The sequence below is a fragment of the Daldinia childiae genome, assembly GCF_008694065.1.
Source record: "Daldinia childiae strain JS-1345 chromosome Unknown Scaffold3, whole genome shotgun sequence".
NCBI lineage: Eukaryota > Fungi > Ascomycota > Sordariomycetes > Xylariales > Hypoxylaceae > Daldinia > Daldinia childiae.
The window spans coordinates 3,667,091-3,683,568 of NW_022984644.1; the positions used below are offsets into that span (position 1 = coordinate 3,667,091).

Sequence of the window (16,478 nt, forward strand, 5' to 3'; positions counted from 1 at the left end):
ATATGGTTAAAATGACGTGATTTAGACTTGTACCGTATTGGTACCTATCATTTCAATGGGATTTTATTAACCCAAGTTTATTTTAACTATTTAGTTTAAAATCTTACAGTAGGTCGTTTATACTAGAAATTGATATCCTGAGGCGTTAATATCTCATCACATCAATTACAGACAATGGCTACAGCATTTAGCGAGATCCCAATAATAGATCTTTCGCGGGAAGATGACAAATCAACCAAGCCTGGCTTGCTAGATAGTCTTCGCTATGCTCTTACAGAAGTTGGCTTTTTATATGTGTCAAACCACGGCGTCCCAGAAGTTGTTGTTGACGGGTTGGTGAATGCATTACCTACACTTTTCGACCTAGATAAGGACGCCAAGAATTCCGTTGCATTAGAGAATTCGCCCCATTTCCTTGGATATAGCGGTGTCGGTAGTGAAAATACAGGCGGTAAAGAAGATCAGAGGGAACAGTTTGAATTCGCTACGGAGCTTACAGCAACATGGCACTCCGGCCTCCCATTATACGAACGTCTGCGGGGCCCTAACCAGGTCTGTCTACAGTCCAAAAGCTATAACGGCATATGATACTGATTATCCTAGTGGCCAAAAGGGCATCCAGAACTTCGGTCTACGGTAGAATCATATATACGAGAGCTAACGAACTTGGGAGAACGATTTCTAGATCTTGTTGCTCAGGCTCTGTCGCTTCCGTCTGGGACCTTCCAGCCATTTCTATCAGATCAGCATCGCTTAAAGTTGGTGCACTATCCCGCATTGCAAAACGGGGACCCTGCAGGTTCCCGGCAAGGTGTTGGTCCTCACAAGGATTCTTCGGGTTGGTGGACATTCTTGCTCCAGGCATCGCCCCCTGAAGTTAAGGGGTTGCAAGTCCTGAACAAAGCTGGAGATTGGGTCGATGTCCCCGTAGTGCCAGGAACTTTCGTCGTCAACATCGGCCAAGCTTTTGAGGTGGTTACCAATGGAATATGTAAAGCCACAACGCATCGAGTTCTCTCAGGTCCGCACGAAAGGTATAGCGTACCTTTTTTTCAGGGTGTTCGTCGAAACCTTACAAAGGCAGAGGCGACTGGGTCTCTTAAATCGCATTTTAGCACTCTTGATACCGGCAGGGAATCTGAGGAGGGACATGCGATCGACTCTGCCTTTCTAAAGGGCCAATACGATACTTGGGGAGAGTCGCAGTTACGGACGAAAGTGCGCAGTCATCGCGAGAACGGCAAAAAATTCTACTCTGAAGTATACGATCAGTACATCAACGACGACGCGTAAAGTAGGATGCACTATTAATAAACAAGGAACAGCCGAGTGTCCGCTGTTGTAACCGCGATAGTATTAATTCATTTCGAATTAGCCATATTTATCAAAAATATGTCTAGTCATAATATTTAGCTGTTTTGCCACGGATGATCTCCTGCTCAGATACATCACTCCTCACTTTATCTTTGGCGACTCCCCCAGCGACACGCGCCTTCACCCACTCTCCGGCAGTGATACCAACCGCACTTCCGTCCGTGGTCTTGTTATATCCCAGGCGATCCAACACATTACTCACGATTGGTCTCAACTCGAGGCTGTCCTCGGGTCTCACAAAATATAGAACGCCCAACCGGTCTATATTGGCCTGGTCGGGCGGCGGGACAACAACGCGATGGATGCTGCTCTTCAAGAATCCGTTTGTCAGAAATTCTAGCGAGTCGGCGAGATTTACTGTGATACTTTGTGGATACGGCTTAACCCACTTCCACTCCCCCTCGGGTGTGCGGACCTGTAAGGCACTCACGGGTTGCCGGAAAAGTAGAGTCAGGCTACCGAAGTCCGTGTGACCTTTTACCCATACGTTCTCTAGGATCTTGTTTTGCTCCTCGGTCCGATGGTGGTATTTCATGTATCGCAAATGGCAGTCGCTCTTTTCTTCATACCGGTGTCTCTGCAGGAAGTAATCCTCTGGCAGCTCTAAGATAATGGCAAAGAGGACGAGGAGCTTGCCTACAATGTTATCGTTGATATGCCGGGCGAAGGTCTCTATCTCCTTCCGGTTCTCGTTAATAACCTCGGGGTGTGGCTGTTCAAATGCGGGTATAAACTTGGGTATGTTGTAGATCTCTGTGTTGTCGTATACTCCAGGCTTCACTTGCTACCAAAATATTAGCTGAGAGGTAATATAGAATATCCAGGCGAAGAAACTTACACGAAGTCCGAGCGGCTTGTAGCCGTTATATCCCCCATGCTCAAGGTCTGCCCGATATTTCAGCTTCTCCTCAGTCGGCAGCTGAAATACTTCCTTGCCGATGGCAAATTGCCTGTCCACCTGTTCTTGGGTTAAACCAAAGTTGGTGATATAAAAGAAGCCGATCTTTTGAATGGCATCAAATAGCTGTGTCGCAAGTTTCTGCTTTCCATCCGGCTGATCGAATTGGGAGAGATCCAATGTTACAAGATCTGCCCAGTCAACTATATCGCACGATATCAGCGTACAAAGCTCCTCATGAATGCACATTAAGCTCTCTTACGCTCGTATTTTGTTTCTGGAACCTGATGATAGGTCGGTATATCCGCTTTCCCCTCAGCGATTCTACTAGCGACTGCCGCCATCTTGATAATTTCAATATAGATTGATGTACGGATAGTTAATTAACTGACTATGGTTTAAAGTTCTACTTAGGACCTCTCGCAACAACACGCGATCGCCGTAGCCCGGAGGTACGGTTCGATTTATGCATGACATAGCTAAACAGACATCGGATCCGATGTAACGACCTCCACGATTGCGTGATCGGCTTACGAGCATTCATTCCAAATGGATTCAAGGGTCCTGCCGACCGAAGAGGGGGGGCCGTCGGTTCCAAACTACCGGATTCTGTCAGTTCTACGTACTTGATGTGAGCTAAGCGAAGTCGTGATCATCCCGGCCGATGACGAATCTCGGGGGGCACACTCTGATCGGTCGAGAGCTCCAACCCCAATTCCCAATCCCCTACCACATTATCGGAAAGGGTCCCAGAGTGTCTAACTTCAGCACGTAGCTATCAATGATAATAAGAAGATTAACAGGATGTTTGGGTCTTCTATCCACCTCGTCTATTTCATAGAATTGATGCTAGTAGATAATATCAACTAGGTGTAGTGTCGTATCTTGGCAAGCGTGTAACAAGAAATTCGTAATAATAGTGTGAAATGATTCTATGATCATTGCTGGGCTTCTGCTGGGTTGTTTTCGTCGTTCGTCGTTCTTTAACTTATCCTCGGACTTAAAAGATGTAGCATACTTGATACGCTGCTGCATTACATAAATAATAATTTTCCAATCCGACTAACCTCCTTTTACTCCGGATAGAAGGTTGCGGCCTCTTAATTCCAGAAAAAAATGTCGAATTTAAAGACGACTGCAGCAACGTCTTCTGAAGCCGCAGCAGATTCCAGCTCCAGCAGCGTCAATGATGGATTCCACCACGCCCGAAGAGGCGAAGTAACTGACGATGTATCTGCTAGCGAGGCCATCGATGGATATGATGCCGAGCGCATGCGTGCGCGTACTGCATTAACAGTAGAAGAAGAAAAGAGGCTCATTAGACGAATTGACTGGCACCTTATGCCTTTATGTTCTATCATATTCATGTTCAAGAATTTGGATTCGGACAACGTAAGCTTTATATCACATCCCTAGCTGCAATATAGAAGAAATAAGAGAGCTCGACTAACATGAGCGGCTTAAGGTTTCAAATGCTCGTATTATGAATAGAGGAACTCCTGACAATATCATGACGCAGTTGGGGTTGACGTCCGATGAATATGCTTTGGTTACCGTCTTATACTATGTGAGTCCAGTTATGATACGACCAAGTGCGATTGATGAGGAAAACTCACTATGCCAAACAGATACCATATATAGTCGGAGAAGCACCTTCGAATCTACTGCTTAAGAGATTCTCACCTTCACATTGGCAGTCGAGAATTGTAAGCACCCCTAATGAATTCAAGTACCTCCCTTGTACTCCTATTGAGAGCATACAACGAACCTCTTTTTACGTAAACGCTAACGATGAGCTATAGATGATTACATGGGGAATTATGCTGGCATGCCACGTCGCTGTTAAGAATAAAGAGGGTTTATACGTGACGAGATTTCTTCTGGGTTTAGGTGAGAACTCCTGGACCACCGAACGAGGCTTTGCTGACCATTACCTTAGCGGAAGCTGGAATGTTTCCGGGAATTATACTGCAAATGACCTACTGGTATCGACCAGATGAAATGTCTCTCAGGCTTCTCTACTTCTGTGGGTAGATCCAAAGCGAATAGGTTGCTCTTGGGGCTAATACATATGCCAGATATATGCGGGAATCTGAGTGGAATATTTAGTGGAATCCTTGCGTTCGCCTTTGACCATGCTTCGGGAGCAGGGGGGTTATCTGGATGGCAGTGGTGAGACTACTAGCAGCTCTCATATCATAACCTCTTGCTCGGATCGCTGATATTCGGCAGGTTATTCCTGGTTGAAGCAATAGCAACAATTATCATGGGAGTCGGCGTATGGTTCCTCTTACCGGACTGTAAGTTAACTTGATTGGGCGACGCTGCAACCTTCATCACTAATAAAACCTCAATAGTTCCCGAGACAGCGTCTTGGTTGACAGATAAGGAGAAAGCATTCATACAAGCACGGCTCCCGTCAAATTCCCCAAGGGCTGCAGAACAGGATTTCAAGCTCAGCGTATGTAAAATATCGAGTTCCCCCTCGTGTTTTCTTCTTAGATCAAGTAGATCATGTGTTTCTGACTCCTATCGAATGCTCTCTAAGAGTTGTTACTTATAACACACTCAAAGAAGAAGAAAATACTAATTTCTGTATTATTATAGGAAATTATTTCATCCTTAAAGGATAAGAGGTTATGGCTCTTCACTTCTATCTGGGCTTTCTTCACGGTTGGGACTTCGGGGGTGCGCTTCTATCAGCCAACAGTCATTGCAGACCTTGGTTTTACGTAAGTCCACGAATAATACATGGATAGGAATTTTGTTGATTCTGACGACATATTTCAGTTCAATTGCGCAGGCGCAGCTTCTTAACCTCCCCATCACGATCCTAGGCCTCATCGTGATCGGCATATCTGGGGTCTTCGCCGATAACGGCCGGCTTCCAAGACCGTTATATCCGCTCTCTTTCCTCACTATCATTCTCGCGTGTTACGGGGTTTTAGTGGCATACCCTAATAGCGGCGCTGTTTATGCGGCGACCATGATTGGAAATGCTGGTATGTAACGCTGAGAATTCCATATTTCCCTATTCGTCGGTCTGTCTTGTGAGATGGTATATCCTTATTGAGATTTCGAGACATAACCAAACCCATTAACCCCTTAGCCCCTTAATAAAATAAGTAATTATTAACTCTTGTTACAGTTACCAGTGCCTGGTACCCTATGATGTGGCCGTGGCGTGTTCAGACGACCAGCCGGGCAACTGGGTCTGCATTCTCTATTGGATTTGTAAATAGCTACGGCCAGATCGGAGGTGCTATCGGTCCTCAGATCTTTAGGAGTGCTTACGCACCACGGTACCAAACATCTTTTGCTATAGCCATGGCTCTCGTAGCATGCTGCATTATCACTACCCTAATAACCTGGTGGGTCACCCGCCAGACTGAGAGCGATACGCGGAAGCTTAAGCTGGCGAGAATTGCCGCTGCCAAGAAGGATGATACTATTCTAGACGATGTAGTGGATAATGACTTGAAGAAAAAAAGTGATATATCTGCGGAAGTTTGATAGAATATCAAATACAAGTGGGGGTAGAGATGCCCGGGATAAATCTTTAGTATAGAAGATCAGCTCTAGACCGTTACAGTTGGATCGAGAGAAGACAAGAAGCCAACAGGACGATTCCCGTTGAGATAGATAAGGATTAAAGTCGACAAGATTGGACGTTTGAATAAATGGAGCTTACGGATGCGTTCCACAACCTGCTGCTACTTGATACGATCTTTATACGGGATGGGTTGTATATGAGTAAGGTCCACATTGGATGAGAAAAGGTATCGTGTTGTTCCGTTTAGGGTTCGCTTGAACATCAAAATGCAGTCGTAAGCTCCTAGTTAAACCTTTTCGGATACCCGGGAAAGACATCTAACCCGAGAAACTAAACCCCACGAACCCCATTACCACATTCCGGGCCGGGTTATACTGCAAGTGTAAATGTAGGAGGGAGCCAACATCTTTACGGCCCTTCATTGGTTGGGTTGTAGCCCACCTACCACCGAATATCGGTAGTTCATTCGCGACCCCTGAATTTTTCGGCCGGGTCAAGAACTACCGGGGACGCAGGGTATATATGCATTTCCGCATGTTCCTACATATAACCGTGTCCATATCTAGAAAAGCGACCTACTCCAAGGACTTACCAGTTATATCCCTTCAAAATTTCGTCTTCTACACACCCACACCGTCTCCTCGTGTGGGTAATCTCGGTATGCTAATCCGTCCCCGGCCCTTGGGCAGCAACATATTCGAATTATACGCACGCCTCGCATCAAGCTAAGAACTTTCCTACCTCACAAGCCGCCAAGCGTAGAGGAAATTCGACTATTGACAGACCTTATCTCCAGCTTACAAATTTGGAAGTCCGGATCCGATATGATTAAATGCGCATATATCATTACCGTCTAACCAATAAGATGGGGAATGTGGTTCTTGTTACTTAAAAAACGCGGCCGTCAATCGCGATCTCCGAGGACGTCATGTCATACACATGCCGTAGTCGAGATTACACTACCTAAACTGACCTCATAATCGTGATGAGCTGTCCGGAGTATCCTCACCATGTGGTTATCTCAGGCACAAAATCTAGATTAATCAGGTCGCTATCATGAGTGGATGTATATGTGTGTGTGTGGATGGGATAAGACTGATGTGAGCTGTCTCGTGCATGCGGACCCTAAAGAGAATATTGCGATATCGCCATGATCCTTTCCCACGCACAACTTTTAAGGACGAAACCAAGCACTCGCTAGAGATGGAATAAACCATGGTCTCGTCTCAAACTCTTTGCCGCATTCTCTCCCCTCGATTTATATTGCCCTTCGTCAGTTGCTAGCACGCAAAGGACAGACGACTAAATCATGCGGGAAGTCATCCGCGAGACTAGCATCGGACAGATCGCGCGCCTAGTCTTCGGCCGCAAGGATCTGTTCCCTTACCCAGAGGAGCTCCCCTCGTTCCAACTCCCGGCGAGTTTAAGCGCCGGTGGTCCAACCGCGCTCCTGGACCGCAAGCTAGAGGATGAGCTAAAGAAGCAAGAGGTGTTCACATCCTGCGTAGAGCCGTCGGTCTTCTCTACGGGTACGGTGACGCCCTTTGATGAGAAGGATCTTGAGGCTGGTACCTCGCAGATATGGGATAGCGGTTTGCCGAGCCCAGCAATAGCCGGCAATTCAACCCCTAAAGGCGGTGTGGCGTCCGTCCAGACTATACCCGTATCCGTCACTCCTGTACGCGAGCCTGTCATAGTGGACTGGTACGGTACCACAGACCCGGCCAACCCTGTGAACTGGCCGTTCAGGAGAAAGTTATTCATCACTACGCAGATGGGTTTATACACATTTGCCGTTTACATAGGCTCCTCTTTATATGCTCCGGCAGAGGCAGATGTAATGGCCTCCTTCGGCGCGAGTTACGAAGTTGCTGCACTTGGTATCGCGCTGTATGTGTTTGGCTACGGGCTCGGGCCTCTTCTCTGGTCGCCGCTCTCCGAGATGCCAGCAGTCGGACGCTCTGGTATTTTCATAGTGACATTTTTCATCTTCGTGATGTTAGCACTTGGTGCCTCGCTAGTTAATAGCCTGAGCGGTTTATTCGTGCTTCGCTTTCTGCTGGGCTTCTTCGGGTCGCCTTGCCTTGCTGCAGCTGGTGCTACGCTTGACGACATGTTCGTGGCGTGGAAACTGCCTTATGTGCTGACAGTGTGGTCATCGTCGGCGACGTTGGGGCCAGCATTGGGGCCTATCATATCCGGGTTTGCGGTAACGGAAAAGGGCTGGCGATGGAGTGGATGGGAACTCTTCTGGATGGCGGCGCCTGTGTGGGTGCTCATGTTCTTGACCCTGCCTGAGACGAACCCAGACACCATCTTACACAGGAGGGTAAACCGGCTCCGAGTTCGTACGGGACGGGTTGAGCTGATAAGCGAGGAGGATCTTAAACGCGCCCATATGAGTGCGTTGCAAGAGGTTGTCTACGCCTTAATCAAACCCTTTCAGATCAATGCGCTTGACCCTGCTATCCTTTACACCACGTGTTACGCCGCAGTTCTTTACGCTACGTACTATTCTTTCTTCGAGGCCTTTCCGATAGTATTCTCTGACATGCACGGCTTTAATCTTGGGGAGTCCGGCTTGCCATTCCTGGCTTTTGTTCCGGGTCTGTTCATTGCCGTGCTAGGCTATATTGGCTGGTTCCGACTCAAGGCAGAGTCTGTAATGCGCCGGGAACCGCCACCTCTATACGGGTTTCCCGAAGCAAGGTTGCTTCCGGGAGTAGCGACGACATTTCTTGCCCCGATTGGGTTGTTCATTTTCGGTGAGCAACATGTTTTATTCTTTATGCCAAACGTCTCGCGAATGAATATAAAATGCTGATGGTCTCCTTTTTCTTGCGATTAGCGTGGACCTCGCGACCAGATATCCACTGGATCGTGCCAATCATCGGTCTCACGATTTTATTTATTTCTATCTTCATCGCATTTCAGTGTATGAGCTTCTATATTGCTCGGTGCTATCCGAAATACTCAGCCTCTCTGTTTGCTGCCAACACCTTCGCACGAAGCTCATTCGCCGCTGGCTCCATCTTATTTTCCAGGCCCATGTACCAAAAGCTTGGCGTAGGTGGAGGAGTAAGTCTGCTTGGGGGACTCTCAATTGTGTGCGCCGTTGGTATGATCTGCTTGTACTTATATGGCGATAGGTTAAGAGCTAGAAGCAGATTTGCTCAGTCGTCTTAATAATTTAGAATATAATATATATGAAAAGAGCGAAATGATATAGATTGCTTGCGGTTGAAAACATCAAATAACCAAGTTAAAATCAAGAGAAATCAGGCAAGGGTATTGGGCTCAAGTCGAACCCACTGTCGGGTAATATTATATAATCCGTCCTGACGGTTGGTTGATGCAATGCTATGATACAAGCTCAAGCTCAAGCTCATGTGCTGGAGTCTATGGACTCTTTCCCACCGATGGGGGCCTCTTTTATGTATATACCTACACGGCTATGAACCGAAATTGCAAAGTGTATTCGCATATCTGCCACCTTGATCTAATCCGTTCCTAAAGTAAAGTTTTCTTCTGTTTTTCTATTGATCACTCCAAAGTTATATCCGGTACCTCCTAGCCCTAACCTAATATATGCTCAAGTCTGATGGGGTATGTTGTGTCATTCCCTGGTCATGAGAAGAAAACTCGAGTTTCTCGGCGCCAGATATGACAATTCCTCAACGCCAGTCAACAAGTCGGTTGCAAGTAGAAATATAAATAGCCGACCCCTTCCGGATTTTCGAATAATGTATGCGAGGTCGGATAGTTGTCCGAAATCTCGAATTTGCCAAAGGTTAACTCCAAACTCCCCGTAAGGTATCTGGCTCTTTTTACCATAATCCGCAAAAAACGAAATCACTTAACATCTCGCAATATGACGCCGAGTATGCAATCCAAGTTCCTGAGACCTCTTTTCGAGGTGTTGGATAGTTAATTAAGCGAGCTTCCTGAAGCCCTCCATCTCAAGAGCTGGTACTTCTACATCGCTCAAGCCTGGAACACCCTCGTTCCGCCTTCGATCAACGAAACTGTTACATTCGGCAACGACTAGGCTCCATTCAGCCAAGGCTCGACCGGCATATTTGGCGCCTGTAGCATAGACACCTTTTGGTTCAACCGACATGACAAGTGGTTCTTGTGTTGGGGCGGTTGGGGCCGGGCTGCGGAGGGACACTTCATCCTTGTTTTCACTAGATCGGCTCAAAGGCCTGTTGAGTGGTAAATCATCGCTGCTTCTCTCAATAGGACTCATCTGGCTAAAACTCTGCCGACGGTCAAACGTCATGGAAATCCGAGGAGGTACCTCAGATGGATCGGCATTCCTTGCGGAATCGACCAATCCAGGATTAGGGCTTCCGGATACCGCCCGAGTTGGAGCCGGATAACCAGGAGCATGCTGCGGCGAATTGTCAGCCCGACCCTTTGTAGCGACACAGCATTGTGCAGGACTCGGTAGCCGCGGGCGAGTAAGGATACGATTGGGCGGAGGCATTGTGCCAGCAGGGTTCCATGACAATGTAAACTTGAAAATAGATCGCATATCTTCATAAATGGGCGATGAGCCTATGCTGTCCGAGTCAGACGCAGGCGGGCTAATGTTTGCAGAACCCTTAGAAGGTAACATCGGTCGAGTACGTGAAGCCGCAGTCTCGCGTCTCACGGATTCTAAATCGCTGCCGCCAGAAGTGCTACCGCTAAAGGAGAAAATTTTACCCAGAATGCTGCTCCTCTTCTTCTGAAAGCTCGGTTCGATGTCGAAGTCAATAACGTCCATGGATTCAAAGTCAGTTGCTGGGCTTGACTGCAGGTCAGTTTGTGGAGATGAAGTAGAAGAGTCAAAGCTCATCATAAGTCCAGGCTGCGCAGTAGGCAATTCGCTACGAATAATCATGAATCGCTTCCCAGGGGCTGGAAACGATGGCGCAGTCGACGGCGGAAATTTTCCTTGATCGTCCGCAATCTGCTTCAGCCAAAGATAATGTGACCATACAGTCTTGAGGCGTAAGTAAACAACGAGGAAGATTTTGCTGTGGCAGAGTGAGCAGAGTTCTAGAGTTAGGGGGGTTACAAAATCCTTACGCGTCTGCATCAGTCGCATTGCCAGCGTCCCTACATAATCTCCAGCAGAGCAACCGCATATAATAAGCTCTAACCATAGGACACCAATTGGTAAATAGCTTATTGAACACTTCCTCTTGAAGTAACCACTCTAGACATACGATCTCCTTACGTGACTGATTGCTTTCGATAGCGTCCCAGATCGAGAAGATGAAAGAGACAACTCGAATCTCGGACATTGTATGGTTCGAGTTCAATATTTTCTTACAAACATCGATCCAGAAGGGCCAATCGACGTAGGTAAACCCGGGATTTTGAACGTCGACAAAATTGTCATAAGCCACCAATGCTTCTTCCAGAAAATCGCAAATTGTGAAACACGCATTGTGGTCAAATTGCGAAGTTCGCTTAGCGGCAGCTTTCATGATAGCCATAAACGACTCGGCAAACGTATGTCGTGCGCCTGCGAAAAACATCGAGGCACTAGACAGGAAGTCTTTTAGGAGTACTATGAGGCGGTTCTCGCTCATCCCCTTCATGATATTGTTATTTGGTGGCATAGGTAAAGCCATAGCCGACGCATCAGCACCGTGAACTGCATCTGAGAGAGGAGGTCCTAACATAGCCTCAACAGCTGCCTGACGATGTATAGTAGAGTCTAAAATGGAAAGTATCTGGGCATTCACGAGGACAAACCCCGGGGCACGAGCTTTCTCGGCGAGGGGTAGGCCAGATGGCATGAATTCTTCGGCCAGCATGTAATAGTACTTGCAAAATATGAAGAATAAGTCTGTATCGCGTCCAGTCCACCTGGAGACCCACGGACCACGCCAGGAGATCTGGGCTGCCATCACCGGTAATGTTGCAGGTTGCTTAAGTAAATTAGACATGGCCCTGACGGAGGACCAACCAAGTCCGCCGACGGCCGGAGGAAAGAATGCTGCAATAGCATCACTGTCGCCTTGACCATACCGGGGCAGGCCGAACTCATCTATAACACGGCGTATCTGATCCGAATTTAAAGACCATAAGCGTATGAGCACGTCCGCAATGCCTGGCGCAAAGAAAAAAGCATAAGCGTAAACTTTACCCGCAAAATTGACAAGACTTAAAGGAGCATGTCGAAGCGACAGCTTGTCTACCACAATAGCCATCTGCGATACCAAGTTTGTAATAAACATAACTTCTACATTATGTCTTGCAGATTCGGCGAGGAAGACAGAATCCGTGGAATCGAGCGAGGAGGAAGACATATTAGAGCTGGCTCTGGCTCTTTTCTCGAATTGGTCTGTGGAGTTTCGATCTGCCAGCGCACAGAAGCTAACGTTGCACTGCCGCCATTCCGGTCGCATCATAATAGATGTCATAGCATCAAGTAGGTCAGGTCTATCAGCTCCTGCAACAGGTTGTTGAGTCTTCCCTTCCAGCAGCTCGAGAAGTCCTTTCCACCATTTGTCCAAAATGATAGCTCTCCGCTCTAAATCCTCGTGGTGCAGCCTCTTATTTGATGAGTGATTTGCATAATTCCCCAAGAAGCGCATCAATACGCTTCGAACCATATCCATTTTTACACTAGCAGGATTGACGTTGGGTTTTGTCTGCGCTTGAAATTTATGATAATCGTTATCTAACCCCTTAAATGCCGACCAGAGAGGATCTCGAGATCGTGCCGATTTTATGGGCGGGCCATCCTCTGGGAACGTACTATTGCTTGTCTCCGAATTATGTGACTGGCGAGTTTCTGTAGATGGGGGCGCAATGCTGGCTGTGGAGGAAGTAAGACTTTCATTATCAGTATGAGTTTTCCCCTTTAGCATAGCTGGTTGCCGTTGCTTGATCCTACTAAGGTATGTGCCAAATTTACTAGTAGAGTCGGCTGACTTGCCGCCATCGCTACTAGCGGGCGACGCTGGGCGCTTTCGCGAAGACCTTTTAAGCTTCATAATCGAGCTGTTGCTAGCGGATCGTTCACGACTAGGTCGGGTATTAGATGTTGCTTCTGTCTCGTCCTTTTTTTCATCCTTCTTTTCGTCTTTCTTGTCGTTGGGCGAGGGCGATCGCGATCCAGATATCCACGAGCGTCTGGCAAACGATACAAGCGACTCTGATACGTTTCTATACGTTTCCTGTGGATTCGGGCTCAGGAGTTTAGAGTTTCCAGCCCCTTCATCATTGCTAGGCCCTCTCTCCGTAATCTCTTCAGAATCCTCTGTAACTTGCAACGATGGTCTAGGCGATCGATTCATTGCCGTCTTCCATTTCCCCACCCTGCCTGTCCTGGGCTCAGGGCCAGGCATATTGTCTTCGGTGGGAGTGATCGTAGGTTTCTCATTGGTACTATCGTTCAACAGCTGATCTGAGAAGGAAAGAGTCGGGTCGAAATCCGTGCCGAAGTCGAAAGTTGGTACATCGAAAGAAGGTGGGCCAGAGGAGGCGTTGGAGTTCGAGGATCGATTTTGCGAAGAGTCAGTCGAAGTTGACTGGGCTTGATAGGCTTCTGTAGTGGAATGCGAATGAGAATGGCTGGGTGACTGAAATGACTGTTCAGGCTTGACGGTTGGTAGGGCCGTAGCAATCAAGGTTGAGCCACTCATTTCATGGCAAGTGTCTCTGCAGCCGGGTGGATCAGCCCAGCTGAGGACAGTTAGAATGTCAGCGGACAGATCTGTTAGTAGATCTGCTTCTCAGTCGCCCTGGCGATCAAAAAAGGGGGAATTTCGCAACTTGAATTAACTATGAGGAGGGGGGCTTGTCTCAAGGTTCAATACAACGATGTCACCTTAAATCATTAAGTTAACTGATGCAGCATAACGATTTCCCCGCCTGGAATATGAAATAGAAAGCAATGGCGAAAATCTTTCCCTTCTGCAATATGCAATAGAATAATATAAAGACCAGGGCTGAAGGTGGGAAAAAAAATTATAGGCACAAACGAATGTGGGCGCAAAAAAAAAAAGGTGAATAACGAAAGACCAAGAGCGATGGACAGGTTAAGCTAGTAAATTGGTGTTTCAAAAGCTGAAGGCACGCTGGGTCTTTGGTTATTCACGGTCCTAAAGTTGTACTAAACAGGAGGCAAGTACCTAAAAGAAGTATCTTACTTGTGGGGCTAGCGCTTAGGATAATGACGGCGGTTTTTGGTTGTAATAAGGCGGCTCTCTCAGCCGAGGCGTACTGCAGTGCAACTAAGATAAACAATAATGAGATAATTGCGCGTCCGACATATTAAGAGGTACCTAATAATTAGATAACTGTTTTATTATTCTGTTATTACCTTTCTGTAGGTATTACTAATATAACCCCATCTACCAGCTTACATGTACCTAACTTATATTAATATAAGTGAATACATCCAGTAATTCAAACAATTAGGTATATTAGGTACCTACTTATGTACCCATCAGTGACTTTCCCCGCTTACAACTAGGTATCATCTATACTACATCCGAAATACCATCAACGTGGGCTGCCATAACCATAAGCGCAGTTTGATAGTGAATAAGAAGTTGGTATGGTAGTCGTCACGACATACAACGAGCTTATGAAACTGTAACAATGATGCGATCAGTTACGTGTTTTTACCTTCAAACGTTGCTCATCCTCCCCAGAAACGGCACCCACAAATACGTGTGAAGATCAATCGATACACGTACACATTTCATAGAGATCGACAAGCTTGCCAGGTCTATGAGCTAGGATACTCCAATAAATGGAGGACAAAGCCAACAGACTGCAATAAACGTCCGGCAACCAAGAACTAATACTTATGGTCACAGGGTGAGACGATAGTTGAAAAGACCATGGATTCTTAATGGCTTAGTCACAGCTATCTAAGTAAATAACTTCGAAAAGGGGCCCTGCGAGGTGCTTATATCTACCTCTATCCGAAACCACCAAAAAGGTCAAACTTGATATATACGCCTACGCTGTCACACCTCATCCTATACTACTGTATCACTATACTATTGGTATAGTTATTATTCTAAACATAAGTCAAACGTTGGTGTTAAATATTTAGATATATTGACTGAAGTTTAAATAAAATGAATACCTATCTGTTGGCCAAAGCTTTTTACCCCTTAACGCATTTAACTTTCTTCCATCCCTGCGCAGATATTATTCAGCACACGTGTAAAAGCGACAGCTTTTTAATGACTTTATTAAAGACTTGCCACCTTAGGTTGTTGACTTGTCATCCAATGGCATTTCGTCTTGTTTATCTGCCAGTTTGCATTATAGCAGTCATATTTTGACTAAGCAGCTAATTGGCCCTACGTAAATTTTTTTCTTTGTGTAGCTGAGACTTGGCAACATGGCAAGCTGAACTTACGTCTTCCTTAATTGTATTAGTACAACCCAATAGCACCAATTTTACGGAAATTTCAATAATTAATACGCCAGAACGATACACATTGGCCACTTCCAAGACATGAAACTACGAAAGAGGTTTACGGTATAATACGACTAATGCAATACTCTGGTTAGTGCTGTTGGATGTTTAAGGGCTATTCGTGACGGGTTTACAAACTCAAGATAGATGGGAATTTTGATTGCTACCTACAGGGGACAATGCATATGTATGTACAAACCTAAGCACGGGATGAAATGACGTGACATGATATGCAAGGGTTTAATTATAGCTTATGGGCTGCATGAAAGGAAGCCAATGTATCGTTTATTGCAAATACTTCATAATGCGCTCAATATGAAACAAGGCAGTTATATTGAGTTATCGAGATATACGTTGGTCTAAAGAAGCATTTCAAGATCATGATACCTTTGAATGCAAACCCCAAGCTTCCTCTTCCCCTTCCCAATTAATCAAATCCTCCGAAACCAACATGCAATACCATCAGTCTATATGCTCTCTAAATTCAGGTTTGCGGCAGAAGATATTCGGGATTTGACGGGAAATTCCATATTGTCATTATCGGATGAGTATCGTCGTCGCCATCTCAGGTCCGCTGTCGTGGAACATACCAAGACCGCTTATGTGAGACAACATTTTCGTACATTCTCGTGGCCGGCAGAGTCCGTTAAGACTCATGGCGTCTTAGTCGCCGCCGAAGAATTTTCCATGGAAACGTAACTTAAACTCAACGTAAGAGATTTAACATGTCGGTGAGATATAATATTACTGAATGAAGCATGGATAAAATTGATATCTATTACTAGCCTCTTGAGTCATCTTTGTCGCCTGAGATCTCTCACCGAGCTCTCCTCTAGGTATAATGTGGTGCCCAATTGGAAATCTCGACTACGTGGGTTATTATTTGCAGTCAACAAGCCATGGCTACTCTGAATAGACTACCTACCTGTTATCGAAATACTCCTTTAGGATTATCAAATATAGATTTTTGCTGATGTCTAAAGTATGCCACGCCCATAATATAAGCCCTTTATCTTTTATATGATCTCAAAGTTGTCCTATATATGCTAGATCATTCCTCTAACAGAGAGAACGGTTGTCAAAGGACGGAACCTAGTTATGTCATCCGCCGAGAATAGTGGGCCCCGGCTCCGAGAAATCGGGTTCGCTCTTTTCGGGGCAATATTATCGGCCGGTTTTATCAACCCATAATGACTTTCAATATGGCA

The 16,478-nt window shown here is 46.1% G+C and overlaps 5 protein-coding genes across 5 annotated transcripts; 3 read left to right on the forward strand and 2 right to left on the reverse strand.

Moving 5' to 3' along the window:
• Positions 1 to 174: 174 nt before the first annotated feature.
• GL218_03717 (uncharacterized protein) lies at positions 175 to 1,293 on the forward strand (the record flags this gene model as incomplete). The annotated part of the gene is made up of 2 exons (XM_033580290.1): positions 175 to 552; positions 604 to 1,293. 2 exons carry the CDS (start codon positions 175 to 177, stop codon positions 1,291 to 1,293), a joined length of 1,068 nt encoding a protein of 355 aa, XP_033436212.1.
• A 103-nt stretch (positions 1,294 to 1,396) lies between these two features.
• GL218_03718 (uncharacterized protein) lies at positions 1,397 to 2,616 on the reverse strand (the record flags this gene model as incomplete). Its single annotated transcript, XM_033580291.1, has 3 exons — positions 1,397 to 2,158; positions 2,213 to 2,475; positions 2,535 to 2,616. 3 exons carry the CDS (start codon positions 2,614 to 2,616, stop codon positions 1,397 to 1,399), a joined length of 1,107 nt encoding a protein of 368 aa, XP_033436205.1.
• Positions 2,617 to 3,388: 772 nt separating this feature from the next.
• GL218_03719 (uncharacterized protein) lies at positions 3,389 to 5,785 on the forward strand (the record flags this gene model as incomplete). Its single annotated transcript, XM_033580292.1, has 11 exons — positions 3,389 to 3,664; positions 3,738 to 3,839; positions 3,901 to 3,978; positions 4,075 to 4,162; positions 4,212 to 4,298; positions 4,351 to 4,444; positions 4,505 to 4,572; positions 4,630 to 4,733; positions 4,880 to 5,004; positions 5,063 to 5,274; positions 5,421 to 5,785. The coding sequence occupies 11 exons, from the start codon at positions 3,389 to 3,391 to the stop codon at positions 5,783 to 5,785; spliced, it is 1,599 nt and encodes a 532-aa protein (XP_033436204.1).
• Positions 5,786 to 7,134: 1,349 nt separating this feature from the next.
• GL218_03720 (Fluconazole resistance protein 1) lies at positions 7,135 to 9,011 on the forward strand (the record flags this gene model as incomplete). The annotated part of the gene is made up of 2 exons (XM_033580293.1): positions 7,135 to 8,590; positions 8,674 to 9,011. 2 exons carry the CDS (start codon positions 7,135 to 7,137, stop codon positions 9,009 to 9,011), a joined length of 1,794 nt encoding a protein of 597 aa, XP_033437058.1.
• A 745-nt stretch (positions 9,012 to 9,756) lies between these two features.
• Positions 9,757 to 13,474, reverse strand: GL218_03721 (UPF0592 membrane protein C7D4.03c; the record flags this gene model as incomplete). Its single annotated transcript, XM_033580294.1, has 2 exons — positions 9,757 to 10,849; positions 10,902 to 13,474. The coding sequence occupies 2 exons, from the start codon at positions 13,472 to 13,474 to the stop codon at positions 9,757 to 9,759; spliced, it is 3,666 nt and encodes a 1,221-aa protein (XP_033437059.1).
• Between the last annotated feature and the right edge of the window lie 3,004 nt (positions 13,475 to 16,478).